Source organism: Astatotilapia calliptera, chromosome 23 (assembly GCF_964374335.1).
Source record: "Astatotilapia calliptera chromosome 23, fAstCal68.1, whole genome shotgun sequence".
In the NCBI taxonomy this organism is placed as follows: domain Eukaryota; kingdom Metazoa; phylum Chordata; class Actinopteri; order Cichliformes; family Cichlidae; genus Astatotilapia; species Astatotilapia calliptera.
This window is the reverse complement of record NC_137443.1, coordinates 47,381,200-47,403,077: the sequence shown is the minus strand read 5'-3', so window position 1 is coordinate 47,403,077 and position 21,878 is coordinate 47,381,200. Positions and strand designations below refer to the sequence as shown.

At 43.2% G+C, this 21,878-nt stretch overlaps 1 protein-coding gene across 5 annotated transcripts in view; it reads right to left on the bottom strand.

The window, feature by feature from the left end:
* dmd (dystrophin) overlaps window positions 1-21,878 on the bottom strand; it is a 262,554-nt gene that overhangs the window by 5,017 nt on the left and 235,659 nt on the right. For 3 of the 5 annotated variants that reach the window (XM_080296862.1, XM_080296863.1, XM_080296866.1), the window contains 13 exons: window positions 20,317-20,518; window positions 20,133-20,218; window positions 19,814-19,971; window positions 18,999-19,165; window positions 17,703-17,814; window positions 17,469-17,605; window positions 16,975-17,013; window positions 14,730-14,795; window positions 11,478-11,543; window positions 8,432-8,590; window positions 7,390-7,633; window positions 2,082-2,196; window positions 1,757-1,846 (listed from right to left, as the gene is read on the bottom strand). In XM_080296862.1, the coding sequence (XP_080152988.1) occupies window positions 1,757-1,846; window positions 2,082-2,196; window positions 7,390-7,633; window positions 8,432-8,590; window positions 11,478-11,543; window positions 14,730-14,795; window positions 16,975-17,013; window positions 17,469-17,605; window positions 17,703-17,814; window positions 18,999-19,165; window positions 19,814-19,971; window positions 20,133-20,218; window positions 20,317-20,518 (1,641 nt within the window). Of the gene's footprint in view, window positions 1-1,427; window positions 1,454-1,756; window positions 1,847-2,081; window positions 2,197-7,389; window positions 7,634-8,431; window positions 8,591-11,477; window positions 11,544-14,729; window positions 14,796-16,974; window positions 17,014-17,468; window positions 17,606-17,702; window positions 17,815-18,998; window positions 19,166-19,813; window positions 19,972-20,132; window positions 20,219-20,316; window positions 20,519-21,878 lie in introns of all 5 variants that reach the window. The other 2 variants (XM_080296865.1, XM_080296864.1) reach the window with 2 other exon arrangements.

Below are 21,878 nucleotides of genomic sequence, written 5' to 3'. Positions count from 1 at the left end.
CTGGCAGCGGCTCTATTCCCCTGTTGTTGCAGTATATTAATGACTAACCTTCTATTGTGGATGGATTATCTCAGTTGTTCTCCTGACTGAAGTTTGGTCCGTTTACAGCATCCTGCCATGCGATTGCATTTGTCTCTAACCATCGGGAACCCTCACGTTAACTTTTATCGAGTGGAAAAAAGTTAGCGTTCATCCTCCAGCTTCGCTGTGTTTATGCTATGCTAACATAGCTGTGTCGCTACGATCACGTAGCACATCATTAAATAGCAGCTAGCCCAACTTCAGTAACCCTACAAACGTCACTGCTGTTTAGTTTTCTGTCTTCATTTATGTTGGAAGTGACAGCAGAGCTGTACGTTTGATTTTTTTCAGAAATCTCTCAGTCAGAACATGCTATATCATGTTTAGGTGGAAACTAGCGAGCTAACTTCCTGCTAACTGGTAACTCCGTTAAATTTAATAAACTCTGTTTTCATGGATGCCTGCATGTACAACTTAATTGTTACACCTGGTAAAGCAGCAACGCTGATCATTTTATTAAAGATGAAAGAATTTAGACAGTTTTGTAACTCTCAGTGATGCCGAGTGTTCGTTTGGCTTTGGGACATGAAACAGACGGAGTTTAGGACCCAGATTCCTCCGTGAAGCTCTTGACTACGGTAGCCGTAATGCTCCAACAATCCATCCAGCGGTGCGGCTTCGTAGCTTAGCAAAGTCGTACTAAAACATTTTGACAGATTTGTGAGTGCCGTGCACATAAAATCGGTTCCAGGTCAGTAAGCACAACCAGAATTCATACATAAGGAGCACTGCTGATTTTTGAGAAAATGAAAGGATTTTAAGTGCACCTTATAGTGCAGAAAATACAGACCCTGACTACATACTGGTCAGAAGTTGAACCCCAGAGCCTAAGCAACAGTAGCTTCCTGTTGGCGGTGCATCAGCAGCCCTGACAGCTAAGATGTTGGTTAATTCGACATTTTGCTGCAGTTTTCTTTTTCTCTGTTCTACAAGGCGCGTGAGTGCACAGCGAAGGTAGAGAAAGGGCTGGTTGTACTCATTAGTTCATTTTCATTGTCAGTGCTTGTAGGGCCAGTGGCCCAGTATGCCAGATTACCAGTCCAGCACTGCTGTGGTGCGACAGAAAAGGGGGGAAGGAAATGAAAGCAAAAGCAAAAGAGGATAGATATTTACATTTTCCCACAGCATCACTGCACCATGTCATCTCCACTCTGCCATAATATGCCCAAATTTCCGAATAATTTCTTCAGCTGTTAGACTTCTATTAAGAGCTCGGCTCTGTTCCAGATGATATTTAAACCATAATTTTTTAGGGCAAAAAGTGTTGCAAACATGGTACTGATACAGCAGTAACAGAAGCGTGCAACAGTAGAGTGGGGAAGGAAAGAGGAAGGTAAGCCACTAACCTCTCATGGGTGTGCCTTTCTCCCTTCTAGCTCATGTAAAAAGGAGGAAAGAAAGAAAAGACAAGAAAGAAGGTAAAATCATCTTGTGTTGGTAACAGAGAGGAAGAAAGACGCTTGAAGGTGACACTGAAATGATGAATTACAGCTATGATAAAGTTTGATATAAGTATGTAATTGAAAGGAACTCTTCAACAAAGCAGAAGAGTGTTTGAAACCCATAACCTGAGCACTACATCAATCACAGCATAGTTATTCATATAAATGAGATGCTCAGTTTAGTTTCAGTAAAAGGAGGCATCTTGCTGCAGAAGAGGTGAATTATTTCATACCCTGACTTTGAGGGAAAGAGTTGTTGAGCTGTTCCATCACTTCCTCCAGCCCAGCTGCATCTTGGGATGGGCTGGACAGCTCATCATCACCTGAAACAGAAAAGAAACAAAGCGTTTAAGGATAGTTGGACGAGTACTGACCCGAACACACGTACGCACACACACAGCATGAAACACACATGCAAGTCTTTAGCGTGTGTGTTGTCTCATGTAAACCGATGTCCAAGGTACATCTACAGGTACTAGAAATCTATTTATATCGTCTATGCGTCACAAAGGGTGGATGCAAATGAAAGAATATAAATGGATGTGTGGGTGTTTTTACCCATTGTATCAGTAGTTTGGCTGGCAGCCACACGCAGCAGAGGGAGAGAGGAGTCGGAACGCTGAGAGGAGGTGGATGGCGAGGACAGAGCTGTGCCGTTTACCTTGGAATCCGTCTGAGGCACACATGACATAAGGACAGCATCTTTTATTTGCTGTTTGTACACTGTTGTGCAGAGCTTAGAGTCAGTCATAAATACAGATACATTTACAGTATAAAATAACGTGCACGTTGAGGTAACGTAGGTTTTTTTCTATAAAGAGATAAAGATAAAAAAAACCCAATATGTCGAGTACAACACAAACAAAACAAGAAACTGGCAGTAATACGACAGAGCAGAGACGCGTGCACCCTGCTTATTCTCAGCTCTTTGCTCACTGATGAAAATCAGAGACCATCAGTATCTTGTGCTACTTGGAATTGACGCCCAGCTTAAGAGCATTTTATCATCAGTAGATATTGAAGAATAGTCTAAACTCACTTGATCAAATCCAGTAAAGTTTAACTGTCTTTTACCTTGTTAGGTAGTATTCCTAAACATCTTAGGGAATACTACCTAACAAGGACTAACAATAGGCTAGCATACATGTGTGGGCCTTAGTTTTTCCAAATACAAACAATAAGAAATATTCAGAAACACCTTCACCTGCTGAGGGTTTCCATCAAGAAAATGGTGATTAGATCCAAGCAAGTAAAGAAGAAATAAAAACAGAGTGGAAGAAGAGTGGACCAAGGAGAAGAGTGAGCTTCAGAAGCAGAGAAAAGAAGAAACCACACCAGAGTTTACTGAACTTCAAAGGAAAGCTGGAGACTAAGTCAGCTGACCAGAAGGGAACAGATGGGTTAACATCTATTGCGTTCAACTTCGTGTCTTTGCAGTTCAGCGCAACAACGTGATTGGATGTCTCAGTGGGTGTGGCCAGATGCCTCTCAGAAGATGTGACGCCAGAAACAGAGGGAGGGTAGAAAGACCAGATATAAAAGGTAGGTGAAGAAGAAAAACGTTTTTTCCCTTCATCTACTGCGAGATGAAAAGATCAGGCATAAGATGTTCAGTTAAAATATTCCAGCAGAGATGCCAGAAGGATTATCCGCTCCCCAAACTGTGAACCTGCAGATTGGGTTTGTGTTTTTTGGCTTTTTCGCTGCTCATTTTTGCCGTGTTAGAGTATGGAATCAAGAAGATTTGCATTTCCACTTGGAAATATAGAGATATGCCAAATATCCTTGGGCAAGATACTGTGTGAATGTGAGACAGAAAGCGCTTTCAGAATTTAATTAAAAAACAGGAGCTCACTGTATGGAAAAAATTAGCAGACATCCAAAAGTTAGAGATTGTCCTTTTGTCTCAACATCTCACTCATCCTACTTAAGACTTTTTATGTTTAATAAGGATATTATGCAGTATAGAGATACAAGCTCATGAAGAATTAGGACATTAGATGTCTCTGAACATAGTCCAATTTATATGGATTTGAAAATTCAAAACAACAATAAATTTTCATCCATCCATTCGCTTCCGCTTATCCTTTTCAGGGTCGCGGGGGGTGCTGGAGCCTATCCCAGCGGTCATAGGGCGAGAGGCGGGGTACACCCTGGACTGGTCGCCAGTCTGTCGCAGGGCCAACACACAGGGACAGACAACCATTCATGCTCACATTCATTCCTCCATGGACAATTTGGATTACTCAATTAACCTATCCCCACAAGCTGCATGTCTTTGGACGGTGGGAGGAAGCTGGAGTACCCAGAGGGAACCCACGCAAACACGGGGAGAACATGCAAACTCCACACAGAAAGACCCCGGCCTGATGGTGGAACTGAACTCAGGACCTTCTTGCTGTGAGGCAACAGTGCTAACCACCGTGCTGGAAACTTTAAATTTACTGAAAGGATCGATCCTTTTAATGGTCTTCTTGGACTTGGCAACCCTATCCCTAACCCCTAACCCTATTTCTTTGTGCTAAAAGGAGAGCGCCACAGAATATCCAGTGGTTTCACTGGTTCTATTGATTTATCTGATCATGCTCCTCTTTCAAGCATTGTTCAAACTGGTGAGAACCCAAACAAAAAAAAAACGCATATAAAAGGAAGGCAGAACAATCAAGATTAATAGAGCTTAAAACGCAGCGCAAGGAGGGAAAGAACCAAACCCTGATTACAAAACATAAATACACTATACTCACAGGAAATGGTAAAACGATGGTATTCACAAAACAAAAAGTTTATGAATCAGGCCATAAATCAGTCAAACTATTAGCAAGAAAACCTCAATAAACAGCAAGTAGACAATACGATATACAAGATAAGAGATCCAAAGTCAAAAACTGTACAGTATCCCCTCAGGTAAAGAGTTTGGGTCTCAGAATGATTGATTTTAATTTATTTTATTCATTTGCCCCCAGAAAGCCATCAGCTGGATGAATGTCTAAAATGCAGGAGTCCATGTTTGCTAAACAACATTTAGACAAGCCTGTGAAATACTGCGAGAACACAGTCTGGTCAGACCGAAACTGAACCGTTTGGATGACAGACACCATTCCAAAAAACACAAACACAAAGATTAATAGTTTTCAGAAACTGGAACAGTATAGAGATAATGGTCTGTAAATGTCTGCGATTCTCTTGCTAACATGTCCTGCTACTGATGTCCCTTCGCCTGGCGTGCTTGAATAATTGCCAGAGGTCGAAAGACATCCATACCACAGCGTTCTGACACACGCAGATGTCGCACACTCTCACCGGCTTGTTCAGATCAAACTTGATGAGCACTTGTGGCACAGTAGACGCCCACAGTGGCGGCAGCGATGTTTTTATGGGCTCTCTTTGCAAAGCATAACTAGAAGGCAACTGCTTGGATGCAACCTGGTGGCTGAAATATGATACCCTGATTACTCCCAGGTGAGCCCCGCCCCTCACATAGGCCAGGAGTAGAACTGTGTTCCCTCTGCTGTCAGCTTTGTCCAGAGGATTTTCAGGCATACGCTGGAGTAGAGCAGGGCGATATGGCCAAAAATATTTATCACGATATATATTTGAAAATTTGCGATAACGATATAACCGACGATATAATTGATGCGAGACAAAATACAACTCCACAACATTACTAGCGCAAAAAGACAACCTTCCATTTATTTTCACTTAAACAAGAAGCTGGTTTTTATGTACATTAAAGCTTTATAAAAATGTAACAGTGCAAATGCAAATTCCTTGCTGAAAGTTTAACCAAAAGGCATTTCCAGTAGAAATGGGCTGACATATCCTGAGCATAACCATGTATAATATCCACTGAAGTTAAAAAGAGGTGCTTTGCAACATTAAACTGCAGTGTGCAGTACGTATTTTTCGGACCATAAGGTGCACGGGATTATAAGGCACATTAAGCGAAACAAAGCAGTCAGATAAATCAAACTTTATTAAACTCATTCTTCTTGCTTCCTCCACTTCTGTACCATTGATTCATTAATGTTGAATTCTCTGGCAGCTGCTCTGTTCCCATGTTGTTGCAGTATATTAATGACTAACCTCGTATTGTGGATGGATTATCTCAGTTGTTCTCCTGACTGAAGTTTGGTCCGTTTACAGCATCCTGCCATGCGATTGCATTTGTCTCTAACCATGAAGAACCTTCACGTTAACTTTTATAAGTGGAAAAGTGTTAGTGTTCGTCCTCCAGCTTCACTGTTTATGTTATGCTAACATAGCTGTGTCGCTACGATCACGTAGCACATCATTATATACCAGCTAGCCCAACTTCAGTAACCCTACAAACGTCACTGCTGTTTAGTTTCCTGTCTTCATTTATGTTGGAAGTGATAACAGAGCTGTACGTTTGAATTTTTCCAGAAATCTCTCAGTCAGAACATGCTATATCATGCTTAGGTAACTAGCGAAACTAGCGAGCCAACTTCCGCTAGCTTCCTGCTAACTTCTAACTCCGTTAAATGTAATAACTTTTGTTTTCATGGATGCCTGGAAGTTAAACTTCATAGTTACACCTGGTAAAGCAGCAATGCTGATCGTTTTATTAAAGATGAAAGAATTTAGACAGCTTTTAACTCTTAGTGATGCTGCAGTGTTCGTTTGACCTGAATATACGGAGTTTAGGACCCAGATTACTCCCAGATTTAAGGGCATCTTAGTCCGACAAATACGACAATAACAACGGCCGCTTGCATGTTCTGCAAAAAAATGTGCTTTGTCGTGTATCTGACGGACAAACACCAAACCAGTTCCACATCACGGAAGTTGCACCATTTTTACAAACCAATTCTGGTTCATCTGTTTCACTCAACAATCGGCCATGTGCGTATGAAAACAAAGGCACTGCGCATGCGCGTTTTACTCCCATTCTATCGCGATATTTCATTTTCCTATCGTTGCCTAACATTATACCGGTTGTTTCTACTCTGGTCGAAAGAATCCACGCTTCGTACTGATGTCCACAATTCTTTTATTCCTCTCACAATCATGGAGCACCGTGAAAACTAGAAACAAGTAAAATAATATCAATAACACATATGATATTCATCTCAGCCACTTATTTCCTTTCACAAGGTGCACAAGTGTTAAACAAATAACAGCATAATGATTTTTTTACCGTGTACGCCTTGTAAACCCAGCAGTAGAAAAGTTGTATATTCCGAAAAGTCCGCCGTGTTACCGTTCTGTCTTGTCTCTCCCGCGCACAACTTCCGGTTCCCGCAACTCACAGGAAGTGACTACTTCACAATAATATTTTAACAGAAACATTTCTTATAAGCAGGATATATCACTGGATTCATAGATTACCTTTCCTACTGCAAATGTACACAAGCATGAGAAGCAAATAAAGAAAACAAATAGAAAACAATAACGATCTCAGATTCACTTTGGTGTTGTCATGGCAACCCACACAAACATTTCAGCGTCAGCTACACCGGTATTACCGTGAACGGTATAATATGGCCCAGCCCTACGCTGGAGGAACAACTCAAAAATGGCAGCAGCATTTTCTTTGCCTTTATGGCACATAATGCGGTGGTGACTGACTGCCGAGTTCGACAGTCTCAGCATCAATGTTGGACTCTGTGAGAAGGACTCTGACATTGTGAAGGCAACCCTGCATCACAGCCAGATGCAGAGCATTATTTCCATACTCGTCCTACACACCCGACCATTTCCTTGACTTCCTTTTTATCCACTGGAACGTAAACTTGGGCCGACCCAGAACCCAACACCACTGGGTAGAGAATGGTAACACAGAAATGTGGAACTTGGAGTGTGGTTAAAGTAAAATCAGGATGCGTGAACTGGAGTGTGTGCATACCTGCTCCAGGAGCTGTCTCAGTCTGTGAAGCTGGGACTCCAGCTGTTTGTTGTGGTCCTCCAGTATCTGCATCCGGGCCTCTAGACGGCCTTTATGTTGCCGTAGCAACTTAGCCTCAGCGATAAGCTCAGCATCACGTGTGCACTGTGGTGACACTGGTAGCATCTCCGGGGGCGATGGCAGTGGGGAAAGACCCTTTCTGTCGTGTGTCTTCTTCAGACGGTCGTACTCTGCTTGCAGTTTCCTGCACAGATGAACAGAAATGAGGTCACTTCCTACTACAAGCTCTGGTAGTGGGCCAGGAACAGATGGATTCGAATGAGGGCAGTGAACCTTTCAACCAGATTATTTAACACAATCCTGAAGAGTAAGACGAAGCCTGAGCAATGGAAAAGGAAGCAATTTCAAGAACAAGGGTGATGTGCAGAGCTATAGTAGGTACAGAGGATGAGTTGATGAGCCATACCATGAAGCTATGGGAACGATTTGTTAAAGCTAGCGAGGTGAAGGCAGAAGCAAAAGAACAAGACTTCTTATTTTTATTTTAATAAAAATAAGATGTATCACAATCTTATTATAAATGAAGCCACACTTGTGTCTGCTGTGGAAAAGGAATAAATGAGTATGATGTGGGCATCGCATTTTACAGACTGTCCTTTCAACCGACAGAAGACTTGAATCATTTCTTAGTGTTCATGAATGATTTAAAGTTGTGCCATCATTGTATAATTGGTCATATTTACATTACGTATGACTTATGGCGCGTTAGTTCAGTTTAAATAAAGTTAAAGAGACAGGATGATGATTCAGGCAGCAAAGGTTAAGTTTTGGAGCAAAGCAAAAAGAAAAAAACCCAAGAAACAGTTCTTAATGCTCGTCAGGGACAGTTACTTGTTGTTTTGTCCCCTGACTAGATCTGGATTTTCTAGTCAACCCTTGTGGTCAAATCTAAAGTCCGTTAAATGTGTCATGTGACCGCTTTCAGATTCAAAGCTGAGTTGTGTAGACTGGAGTGTGAGGCACAGTAACAGGATCCACTGACCTGTTCTCCTGCTCCAGGTCATTAAGGACCCTCTCCAGCTCTCCCTTCTCCTCTGTCTCCATGGAGATGAGGATCTGGGCGGGGCTGCGGGGCTGGCTGAGAGGAGAGCCTTGGTTCAGAGACTGGCAGTAGTGCTGGATCAACATGTGCTCGTCATCGCTGCAGACACACACACGTCAAACATACCCACCAATGATGCACACACATAGCAACAGAGATGCCAGTGCACGTACACACAGACACACACACACGCACGGAAAATGAAGGAAAAAGAAAAGCAATTGAATGAAAGAGCAGCAGCTAAACACAACAGCACCACAAAAGAAAGAAACATGAAGCGCATGGAGACAGAGAGAGGGCCAGAGCGATCTCCTGTCAGGAACACTGGACTGGTCACACGCTGCCAGCTCTGAGCAATGAGTTCTGTGGCCTGAAGATTCAGGAGCATTTAAATAGGTCAGGTTTTTAGCTATGGCGCTCACTGCACTGCTACCATGAATATTATGGGATATGTGCTTCACCTTCAACATGACTGCTGATTTGAAAGTGAAATCCACTTCGGGTAAAGTGGACTCTCAGCTGTCTTTAAACTTTTTATTCATGGACCACACCTCATCAACCAAACTCCATATTGCACTTTATGTGGATGTGAAGCCCGAAGCCGTTTTTGAACTTAGCCTTAGTTCAATTTCCATGTGTGCTGGACTACTTTTAAATGTTGGTGTTTGTCAAGGAACTAACAGGGCTGCAACTTTTTTTTTGAAAGTGGTTAAAGCCCACTTTCAAAGGTAAGAACACTACTAGAACAAGACTATTGTTCCATTATTGTTACAACAGGTAAAGACGCACAAAAGGAACAATAAGTTATCCTATACTGAGTAGTCCTTAGCTTTAAATCTGGTACCAGGTAAAACCACCTAACTTCTCTTCTTCTGCCTGTCCTGTCTTCCATACATCTTCATCTCCAAGTGAAATCATCTCACATCCTTTTTTTTATTCTCCCTGGAAATCTGGACTTCTAGCTAGCAACACACTCTGTGCCAAACTCTTTATTTCCTGATGTCTGTTAAACTAATAGAAATGATCTAAAGGTTTAACAGACTTTACTGCCTTTATGCTCGAGTGCAGCATTCGTTCCGCCCCTCTTTAACCCCCCGAGTATAAACACTAACTGATGCCACTGAACCAAAAGTAAAAATGCAAATGTGGGGAGTAAAAGCCAAAAGCTGTCAGAAAAATAAATACTCAAGAAAAGTACAGAAATCTGAAAATTCTATTCAAATACAGTAACAAAATATTTGTACTTTGTAACTTCCCACCTCTGCTTAGTTACCTTTAAAAATGGCTGGTTCCCCCCCCCCACACACACACCAGCTTTAATGCTACAGGTGATCTGTGATCTGATTCTAAGCTTTATGCTAAACAGGTGTGAGGGTGTTTAATACTGTGCCTCTGTGTCAATATAGTTATAGCAGTATCAGTTATTCAGAAATAATAACCACAATCAACACAACATCATTTATCTGTTGTTTCTCACCCTTTTGCTACCTCCAAACTTAAACATAGCCTCATGAGCCCCTGTGGTTGTGTAATTGAATAGCACAGCAAAAAGTGCTTGTGTGAATGTACAAGTTGTGTAAAGCACTTTGAGTTCTCAGATCAAGTAGAAAAGTGCTTTATAAGTCTTCATTATGACCCTGCCTCTTTGATTTCACTGTACGTGTGTTTGTATTTGGAAGAAAGAGGAACCTGTAGCCCAGCAGTCCCCGACCCCCGGGCCACGGTCTGCTAGTCGTTTGGTACCAGGCTGTGAGAGTCGAGGCTCGGGTGTGAAATTGATCGTTTTCAGGGTTTTAATCGTTAACTCGGTTCCCCCGGGTCTTTTCCCGTGTTGTAGTTTGTGCATCTTATTTTGAAAGACATTTTTACATGTTACCATAGCGACCACAGAGCATTAAGGGGCCGAGAGGAGGATGTTACTCTCAGTGTTGTTGGTGCATTTCTAGAGGACGCTGCTAATAAAGTTACACAGTTACACAGTGAATTCACGTTTATTATTATATTTACAAAATACCAGTTTCTGTATAGTTTTATTTTGGTGCGATCGTGCGCCACGCCTTAAAGGCCGTGAAAATATCTTCTGACATTAAACTGTCCGTGACACAAAGGCACCGCTGCTGTAGCTGATGCCATCCTGGTGCCATTGACCTCTTTCAGGACTTGTTTGGCTGAATATTATAACACTATGTGCTGGATCTATATTTCCTGAGGTGGCTACTGTCACCACATATTGGGGCAACTGACCATTTAAGATTTTGCGTTTAGCTTTCTCATTAAAATGTAGCCACTTTTGAATATTCAGTCCTGCCAATCAGAGCAGAGAAAGTAACCACTACAAGTTTTGTCGTTGCTGTGAGGACTTTGAAAACATACAAACTTTTACTGATGTATTAATGCATAAACATGCTCCTGTCATACTTGGACATTTAAGAGTGTGGGTATGTTTATGTCTTGTGTAGAGGTTGTGGAGGTAGGGCACAGTTTACTGCTAGAACAGTAAGTTAATAAAACGTAAACAGAAATGGAAAAGAGTAATGATTAAGCACGCCAAGGCCTTCATTTTGACTGCAAGGCAGCCAACGTGGACGGACCGTCTGCTCCTCTCTCTGTGCCTTGCTGTTTATTTTGTTTAAATAAGTAAATTTGTTTAGACTCAAGTCTAGAAAGTTGTTGGGATGATGCTGTTTTTGGTAAGAAATCTGACGGGACTGTGAAGGAGAAAGAATCATGATAACAGACAAAAACATTATATCCCTCAGGACAACATGATCATCGAACCCACCAACTGCACTACAGCTACGTTTGTGTGGCTGTGATGATGCACACGAGAATAACACCTGGATCCAGGAAACTCAGCACAGTCACTGACATATACAAAAACCAGCCAATGGAAACAAAGAAGACAGAGCCAGTTCACAGACATCAAGGCAGTAAGTGAGTGAGAAGGGTTTGGCAGAACAAGACACAGACAAAAAGCGGTTCTCACATGCTCTCATTGGGTGAGATACTGTCAGTGAGATAAGAGCCATTACGATTCTCCATTTCTGCTAACCTGCAGAGGGGGAAGAAACAGAACAGTCAGTCCCCAAACCAAATGGTTGAACAATTAGCAGATGAGAAGGACACACAATGCTAAACCTTTCATGTCACTGAGAGTTTTCAGAGTACTCAAGAACATTTAGTTCGACAGGGAAAAACTCATTTTACTGGGAAACTGGTTTAAAATATAAAATATCATTGTTTTTCCCCAGTGTTTGCCATATGTTGTCATTATTTTGTCCTTTGCAGATGAATGTTAGACGCTACAGGGAATTAATGGCAGAGCCCAGCAGATTTCAGCATATCACATGGGAAAAGCTTCAGCCATGCCAAGCTAAGCATTTACTGCAAGGACCTTCTGTTTCCAACGTACAGACCACTTCATACAAAAGTATTAACAGAAATGTTCAGAATGAACAACAACATATTCCTAAGGATAGTGCTGCCTTAAAGACTTTCACCCAAGCTCATTGCAGAGAAATAAAAGCCAAACGTCCCAAAGAAAGACCCTCCTCTGGCATAGTAACCATGTTACGTGTGACATGTGATGAACGTTTTGATCAACTGGGACTGGACACGAGTAGAAGAAGTCATTTCTTGAAACTTTCATTATTAGATTAAATAGACACATTTGTAACATTGACACTGACAGTCCATTCTTCCCCCTCCTCTCCTCTCCGGACGGACTGTGACAGACTGACGACTAAGGCTGGTGTTGTTACAATTAACAGATAACCTCATGGCTTGGGAACCATCAGCTCACTAAAGGCTTAACCATGTTATTTCTGCACCCTACCACCAGCTTTAATCAGCTGCTGGATGTTTTCTGTGCCGATCTGGGCCTAACAGGCTGAAAGCGCTGGGCTGAAGGGTTTGTTTGTGTTAGCCTAAAGCAACAGTGAGACGTGTCAGAACCCTGGCAGAGATCAAATACTTAGCCTTGGCTTAACGTTTGGCTCACACCAGAGGAAAGCCAACAGCTCCCGACTGACTAAAATGCAACTGACCAGCTGCCTGATTGAGTCATTGTTTAATTTAACTTCTTCTAGTCCCTCAGCAGTGGGTTAGTGGGAGCAGTTAGCTGCAAACTAAATTAACATGTAAGCAATAAGTTCTAACTGACTATATTAATGGCCTTTGCCCAGAGTCCAGTACTGGAGAGTATTACATGGATATAATATTAGTTTATGGAGATGTAGATTTAGTTTGTACTTCAGTCAGATTCAGTCTTGATCGTGAGCTTAGTTAGACCATGACTAACTGAAAACAACTTGAGCATACTTGGCATTAAAAGCACAAAGACTCCGGGCTGTAAGGACTGTTCGCAGTGACTCATGACCTGAACTTAAATACAAAGTCATTATTGTATGAAATTGACACGTCTTTGAAAAGGAGACGTGTTTGGTGACTACATCAGTGAAAAGTCATCACTCTTCAGGTCCAGGTCGATGAGAAGGTGACACATTTAGGACCTAAAGAAGGCAGCAGGTTTCAGGTGTAAATCACTGAGCATCTGCTCGTGGGACGTGCAGAATGTACGTGGAGCCAACAGGTATGTGAAGGTACCTTACATCAGAAAGAGAGAAAGCTCCAGCAATCCCACAATCCAGTGAGGACAGGAAAAACTGTCCTCTGTGACTAAATGTTTGCATGAGCACAGTGGGGGAGGGGCACAGAAAATGCTTTGCTTTAGCATTTTTCCCCAAAATAATAATTTCAAGTCACATGAGTCAAAATGACTGTTCTGCAGAGAACATCACGCTGCCCGTAACATCGTTCATGCTTGGGTTTGTGGTGGATCAGTGATGGTCTGCGGAGGCCGATCCATGGAGGGACAATGAACCTCTACAGCACCGTGACTGCCCTTAGGCATTGGATCGAAAACCTCGGACCCATTATCAGATCCTATCCTGGTGCAGGTGGTCCTGGGTTCGTTCCCAGTGCGTGACAACGCCTGGCCTCATGTAGTGTGCAGGTACTTCCTGTAGGATGAAAGGGTCCACACCACTGACTGCCCCTCGCCTGTCCTAAATCCAGTGGAACAGCTCTGGGACACTATGTTTCGGTTTCATTCGTGCAGGAAAATCAGTAACGCCTTGGACCAGATCTGGGAGGAGATCACCCAGGACACTGTCTGTTCTCTGATTATAGTGGCACACGGGGGGCTTACAGACTACTCTTCCACATTCTGAACGGCTGCACTGAAATATCGGCACAATGGACGAGCCTGTTGCATCGTTCGTTCACTCGATTTTTGGGGTGTCTTTCAATTCAGCCCTCTGTAGGTCGATCGTTTTTCCTTTACATTAAAATATATGGCATCCTTTATTTGCTAACACATTAACCAGTCCTTTTTAGTATAGATATCCAGCATGAGCAGTGTATCAGAAAGATAACCAGAGTAAAGACAGAGCAGCATGATTTCATTTGTAAAGGGAAAAAAGCTGCCCAGCTGCTTGGCCTCATGTGAAAAAATAGATGCCCTCCCTCGTTGAATCATTGGGGGGTCCAGACCCAGGTCAGCTGCATTCAAACGAGACCCCTCAACTACAACTTGCACTAATCTATACAGTTTGGTAGAATGAAAAACTTAATTGGCCGTATTACAGTTTGCAGTGCAAACTCAGTTTATTCAGTTCACAGTAGTTTAGTGCTTCTGCAGCAATCATGGTAACTAGCCTGGCTGACGAGGACACTGAGCGGTTGGACTTTCACTTCACGTTTATTTGAAACTTAAGTTACTCCAAATTCCTTCCACAGTCCAAAGACATGCACTTAACAGGGCTAGGTTAACGCGCCATAGGTGCAAAGGTGGGTGTGGATCTGTCTTGTCTGAGTGTGTTGGCCCTGTGACCCTCCGATGCAGCTGAATTAGAATAATTCTGAAAAGAAGAGTGGGCCAGTGGAAGCCTCCTTACCAGTTACTGCAAATGCTTAATTACAGTTCTCACTGCCAAGAGCAGCACAACCAGTTATTAGGTTTAGGGGGGATTAGCATCTCACATAGAGGCAGGAGGCTCTGAAAAGCTTTTTTCTTTATTTGAAATTGTAATTCAAAGATTGCATTTTATATTTACTCAGGTTATCTTTCTCTAGCATTAAAATGTGGTTGATGATTCAAACATGTAACTGTAACAAATATGCAAAAACCCCCAAAACATTACAAACATAAATCTACTGCTGTTTGCAGTCATGTTACCGGTTGGCATAGTGCTCGATCCGCGTGTGCGTGTCGTCATGTGAGAGCTGAGGGGAAGATCCAGGCCTGCCAGGAGAAGCAGAAACAAGGAGAGAGCTCATGAATACAACCCATTAATCACAACTCTCTCTCACACACACACACGCACACACACACACACACGCGCATGCACGCACTTACACACACACGCACGCACACACGCACGCACACACACACACGCGCACGCACGCACACACGCACGCACACACACACGCGCACGCACACACACACACACACACACGCACTTACACACGCACACGCACTTACACACGCACTTACACACGCACACGCACTTACACACGCACACACACACACACACACACACACACACACGCACACACACGCACACACGCACTTACACACGCACACACACATACACGCACACACACACACACACACGCACACACGCACTTACACACGCACACACACTTACACACTTACACACACATACACGCACGCACACACACGCGCATGCACGCACTTACACACGCACGCACACACACACACACATACACGCACTTACACACGCACACACACACACGCACACACACACACACATACATACACTTACACACGCGCTGCATGAATTCATAGCGGAGCAGTGAAGGCAGCGACAGCACCAGGAGCAGGTTTGTGTGAAACGTTCTGTAACTACGTGTCTTACAGCTGCACTTGGACTTCATGTGCTGAGAGAACGCAAGCAGTTCATGGAGAATGAAGGACCTGATACAAATGACACCAAGCTCACCCAGCTCCAATAAAATACCTCTGGGACATTATGTTTAGGTCCAAGTTGCACCTCAGATGTCGTGGAGGCTGGTAACGTCCTGGTCCAGAGCTAATGGACGGAAACTGAGCCTCATTCACCCGTTTATACAAGCACTACCTCCTGAGCTACACCCCCCAGAACCCCATCACTTGTCCTAATGTCTGATTCGGAGCCCAGCCTGTTTTCAGGCAGGCGCGTATTCAATATTACTCAGCACCATTTTGAGTTGCTGCAATTAAATTTGGACAAAACGGCTTGGCCTGCCGCACCTCACTTTGATTTTCTGGGTGTTTTTGAATTCAGCCCTCTGTAATCATTTTCATTTCCCTCCTTTATTCCTGACATTACTCAGTCCTCATCATTACAGATATCTGGCTCGTTTTTTCCCATCTGACGTGAGAGCTGATGTGTTTTGTGTACGCTCGCTTTTATTGAGCAGTGTATAAAAAGCAGCAGACAAATTGAGCAGCATCCATCAAAATGGTTATTGGCATGATGTCACGCAAACTTATGGCTGCTGGTGGTCGTTGGGCTTAGTGTCTGCTCAGCTTTAGGAGGAGAGGTGGAACAAAATGGGTGAGAAATCAGTGGTCATGTAATCAAGTGCTGGGACTTTGTGCTTCATATTCACAGGTTATATTAATATAACATATTCCTCTCCATACAGCAACAGCTGGAGGCACTGAAAATGAAAACACTTGGTTTGCTGCCCAAGCTCAATCTATGTCTGGGTATATTTAAGGTATCTTTACCTCGTCGCACCCCTGATATTTGACATGTGACTTGATAAAGGCTGAAATACTCTGCAGAAATCAGCCCATTTTATCCAAACCATCTTGTTCTTTCAGCTGCTTCCTTTAGAGGTCGCCACAGCGACTCATCTGGCTCCAGCTCACTCTATCCACAGCACTCTCTCCTATCAACCAACCCAGGAAGAACATTCAAACTCCCAACAGAGCCAGCAAACTGAAACCCAACAGCCTCTCACTGTGAAGAACGCAACAGAGGTCGCAGCATTTTCTGAACTGACTTATCACATACACTTAAACTAGCATTTTTGTGTTATACTAAAGCTATTTTTTCTTCAAGATGAGCCTTGCATATATTTTTCCCTGGAGTATGATCACACAGATCAATGAGAGTCTGTCTGTGCTGATTAGCAGCGGGATGCTGACAGCTGCAGGGACACTGTCTCCATAGTGGTACCAGCCTGACGTGGAGTTCATTTATAACAAATCAAGAGAACAAGACGACAACACAACGACGGAAATGACTGGAGGTGAGAACGTGTGTGTGTGTGTGTGTGTGTGTGTGTGTGTGTTTGAAGCATAGAAAAAAACCATCTGGTTCGGTTACATGTCTGTGTAACAAGAGCAACTAAACACGAGGCTGACAGAAAGTATAGTGTGTGCGTGTGTGTACGAGCCAGGTACTCACGCATGGTCTACAGGCCAGAAGTTGATCAGTGTGACAGGACTGCAAGACAAAAAAACACAGGAAGTGGATGGACAACATACAGGTATGATTGGAGCTGAAATATGGAAAGCATCAAGCAGGTGATGCGGGCGGGTAGTGTAAGGCTGTAGTGTGTGAGTGTACGCACAGCACTCTCACACACACTAAACAAACACAGAAACACATCGGACATATTTTGGTTGACCTTCAATAAAACAACACAAATGTCCACAGGAAAATGAACAGAAATATGGATAATAAAACACCGCTATCATGTGACAGGTCAGTCCTTAATATCATGCAGCGGCATTTAGCTTTTGTCCTCACGGGTTTGAAGGCATTTTTGAGGCTCAATTAGGTCATGGTTAGGCTTAGGCTCAGGGTTAGGCATAAGCAGCTAGGGAAAGCATAATGCCAATGAGATGTCCTCACTAAGATATTAAAAGTGTTTCTCTGTGTGTGTTTGAAAGCCTCACGTTTCCATGTTGTCTCCTTCCAGGATGGTCTGGACGGGCAGGTAGCCCATCCGTGGGTGTTTGGCGAAGTAGCGCTTGGTCCTGAATTTGTTCTTCAGCACCTTGGCAAAGTCCCGGACGTCCTCTCCTGATGTCGTCTGAGAGAGAGGTAGGACACAAAGATGACATCGTTACCTCCGTAGGAAGAAGCAGACACACACATGCCGTATCAGAACAGATTACTTCTTCACATACCGGGGTGCAGTACTCGACCATGGGGTACTGCATCTTGTGCCCCTTTGCAACACGGCCAGAGAAAAAGCAGCTTTGACAGATGTCATAGTTGAAATGTTTTAGGCTCCGATATCTGGGAGGAAAGAACAGGAGAGAAAAACAAGTGTAAATGAAAGAGAGCAGAGGAGATGAAGAAGCCAGTGGGAAAAAAAGAGAAGGCAAGGGGATCAATACAAGGAGGTAATTTATAGCTCTGCTCTCTCCGAGGTGAGAGAAGTTCAAATTCTTTCAGCCCATGGCCCCAGTGACACATTTATTCTCTGCCTTTGGAAGTCTGTTTAAATTGATCACCGCTCCTGACAAAAGTCAGGGTTAGCCTCCAACAGCATCAGCACCGTGCTTATAGGTCTAAACCTTTGCTATGTAGAATATGTCTCTTATTTCTTACTTACTTTCTATATCCCAAAATTAGTTACTTCACATGCACACAAGGTTAAATAAAACCTGTAGGGACACTATTTGAGATGACATTGGATCTTACAGCCATTTTTAGCTGTGAAACCTTGTTCCCAGACCTCCCACTTGGACTTTTGTTGAATGAAAAGTAACACGTGGGCAGTATAGTGGGGGGGGGATATTTTCTCCTTGAGATATTTCCTCTCAAAGCAAGAAAGAAGAAGCACTGACAGACTAGTTTCAGGTTTATCCGTCTCAAACTGAGCGCTTCAACGCTTGTTTTAAGATATTTGTCACTTATGTAAAGTCTAGATATTATTTTTTATTTCAAGAAATCTTACCAAGTGTAACTTTCTGCACTTGATTGTAATCTATACTCCATAGTTATTTTCTCAAATAAGTACTTCTTCAAACTGGTCTCTTTAGCTTCCAGACATTTAGGAGCGGATGATGCTGTCCCAACTCGGAGACACGGAGCTGCCATCAGATCCAAAATGAACTAAGATTTTTCTTAAACATTTCTCAGTTTGGACATTTTATATGTTTTCTATTTACGGTTTTGATCTGAAACTAATTTTATTCTATTTACATTTACTTTGTACAGGGCAGCCCAAGATTTATAGAATTGTGTTTGGATGAATGCAACTTGTAAGGTTTTGGGTCTTAAATGAAACCATTTGAATATTTTTAGTATTTCAGATTTGCTGATGTGAGCAGGTTCTGGACCTGAGACTAAGAATGCCAAGACTCACAGTCATGGCATTCTTAGTCTATATACACACATCAGTCTTTAATACTATGAGAATTCTTTGCATTGTAAAACAGATTGCAATACTGCAGCAACTGTTAAAATGCACCGACCTGAAGCCGATGATTGGACATTCCTTGCAGATGTTGCACTTGGCCTGGTGTTTGGCGGTCTCTGCAGCAGCGACACGATGAAGGACAGGTAGCCACACCATGGACTGAGGCTCCAGGCGCATCCAGTCCAGGAACATGGTGGCCTCAAGCTCAGGCTTGTTGTTGGCCTGAAATAACAACATGACAGGTTACGGTGTTACAGTTTTTTCTCAGAAATCTGGAAAAGAAGAAAAGAGGCTCTAATCCTCTTCCGTAAGCGTCCACAAGTTTCAAGATTTCATTTTCAAATTTTGTGTGATCCCATAACAGCTCGAGCTGATTACATTTTTATCCAACGTCAAAGGCAAGGTCACAACAAATGTAAAGGAAGAAAAGAAAATTGGAAACGACAGCAACTCAGCCATGATATGGTCGAGGAGGGTCAGCTGACGTTGAGGCGCGTTAGTGTGCAGAGGTCGCCAACTTTCTGCAGTCAACAGCTAAAAACCGTACATGTGACCTTCAGATTAGCTCATAACAGTACATAGAGAGCTTGGAATGGGTTGTAATCCTGAGCTACACCCACACATTTGCGATGGCTGTAGAGCAGGACGAGCAGCCATCTGCTAATCAGGTTGGTGATTCGATCCCTGGCTTCACCAGTCTGAATGCCAAATATCCCTGGACAAGATACTACCCCAAGTTGCTCTCCCATGCATCCATTGTAGTGTGAATGTGTGTGAATGTTACTGTGGTATTAAGTGGTATTGAGCACTTAAAGCATAGTAAAAAGCGCTGTGTGAATGTGTGAATGAGGCAAGCCTCACGAAACGTACAAACTGAAAGCAGCTGCGGACGGAGGGCTCAATGTTGGAGCCGCCGAAGGAGGCGACCTCGCCAAGTTGTCGGGGGATCTGAATGGAGTCGTGCAGAAGGAGCCCCAGTCGACGCTGGTCACAGAATCCCGTCGCACTGGCAACCTGCCGGAACAGGACTAGAGAGGACGAGGCAGAGAAAATACGAGAGGTCGGAAAAAGGAGAGAAAGTCCACACAAGGATTTTCCTTTTTTATGATTTTATTTGTGAGATGAAATATAAGCAAGTACTTATTATTAGGACACAACAATGGCAGAAAAACATTGCACATTGACTTACATCTGTATTTATCCTCCAAATGAGCCTTGCAGAGCGAGATGATGCCAGTTTTGAATGACAGAGATCTGATCTTTCCGGTGCGACCGCTGCCAACCAACAAAAAGAGACGGTTTAGAGCACGCTGGATCTGAATCATCCGAGAAACACTACGTGTTTAAGCGCTCGCTCAGGGTGCTGCACGTACGTGTCGTAGACGTTAAGCAGCCAGTTGAGGCACATGTCAACGCAGAGCGGGACACTGACCAAGTGGGAGTGGTTCTGCTCAAGTCGCTGGTAGAGGCTCGTGAGACAGGCGACCAGCTGAGAGATGTCCAGCAGCTGCTCGTTCTGCTTCAAACCGTGCTGGTCAAATATCTCACAAGCTGCCGGCATGCTCAACAGGTCCACTAAACACAAGACACACAGGCAGGGGCACGGTTAGTCAGTACACACACATCTATGGGCGTCTTCCAGCCTGAGTCAGCTCAGACCTCCATGTCCAACGTTTCCTGGAGACTGCTGCCTGTCTCGAGCAACGGTAAGGTGTCCCATTAGCATCTTTATCGAGTGTTTTTCTATCTATGGTTTTACTGCATTAGCAGTGTGTTTGGGATGATGCTGATCATGCTGAGATATGTCAGAATTTAGGCCAGTTGTTGCTTTCAAATCACCTTGTTGGTGCAAAAACACTATTTTGTGTATTTCTAACATTGTTATCGTTGGTACTTTTTGTCACTTCAACTAAAGAATTGAAACAAATTGTGTTTTTGAGCAACTGACATTTTAAGCCAACAGCTCTTTGGGAATCACCCTGTTGGTGATTATACCAGTCAAACTGTTAACTTTGGCATGTTTGACAGAATTAACCAGTTGCTGCTGATGCTAGTAAGAAAGTACCTAAAAATAGTAAAGATAGATCACTGTTATTTGTCTCAACAAGTCTGTTATGTGTGAACAATCTTCGTTGACCCTTGGGTTAGGTTTGAAAAATTAATCTGTGTGTCTTCAACCTGGCTCAGCAAACAACACCAAAGCAAATACAGGTGAAAAGTGCAGATGGACTAAAAAGGGGGAGAAGATACACATGCCAATTTAGAAAGAAAACTTTGCAAGATCCCAGAAAGCCTGAAAAATTACATCTCAAACCCACTTTAAAAAAATACAAGAAGGTTTGGCTCCTTGGAAGCAAAAGATAAAGAAATGAGGAAAGAAGAAAGAAATGAGCAGTGGCTCAAACCTGCTACACAGCGCTGCACTTGGTGTGGAATGCATACAAAACAGCTAGCAGCAAGGCACGAGCTATGTATCTGTTTACTGTTTAATAAGAGTTCACAGTGAGCCACGCTGTTTATCACAACAATGTTCACAACAATGTGAAGAAAAATAAACAATATGACATGTTTGTTAATACAGAGACACATGTTAATGTGATCCTGGGCTCCCACTCAGACACACAGGTCTCCCACTCAGAGACACAGGTCTCCCACTCAGAGACACAGGTCTCCCACTCAGAGACACAGGTCTCCCAGTGTCCAGCATTCAGAGGCTGCCTGAGGACTCATGTGAGAGAAAACCTGCTCACACAGACATGTGGAGCCAAATACTGTCAATAAGGCCTCTGAATGTTCTGAAGACAGTTAAACCTGTCAGGTAGTGACGTCCAGCAGGTGCAGCTCCATGAACATGCACAGCTGTGGATTCCAGCTGCTTCGTAGTTCTGCAAACTTTGACAGAGTCGAGCTTTTCAGTTCAATCAGCTGCATTTCG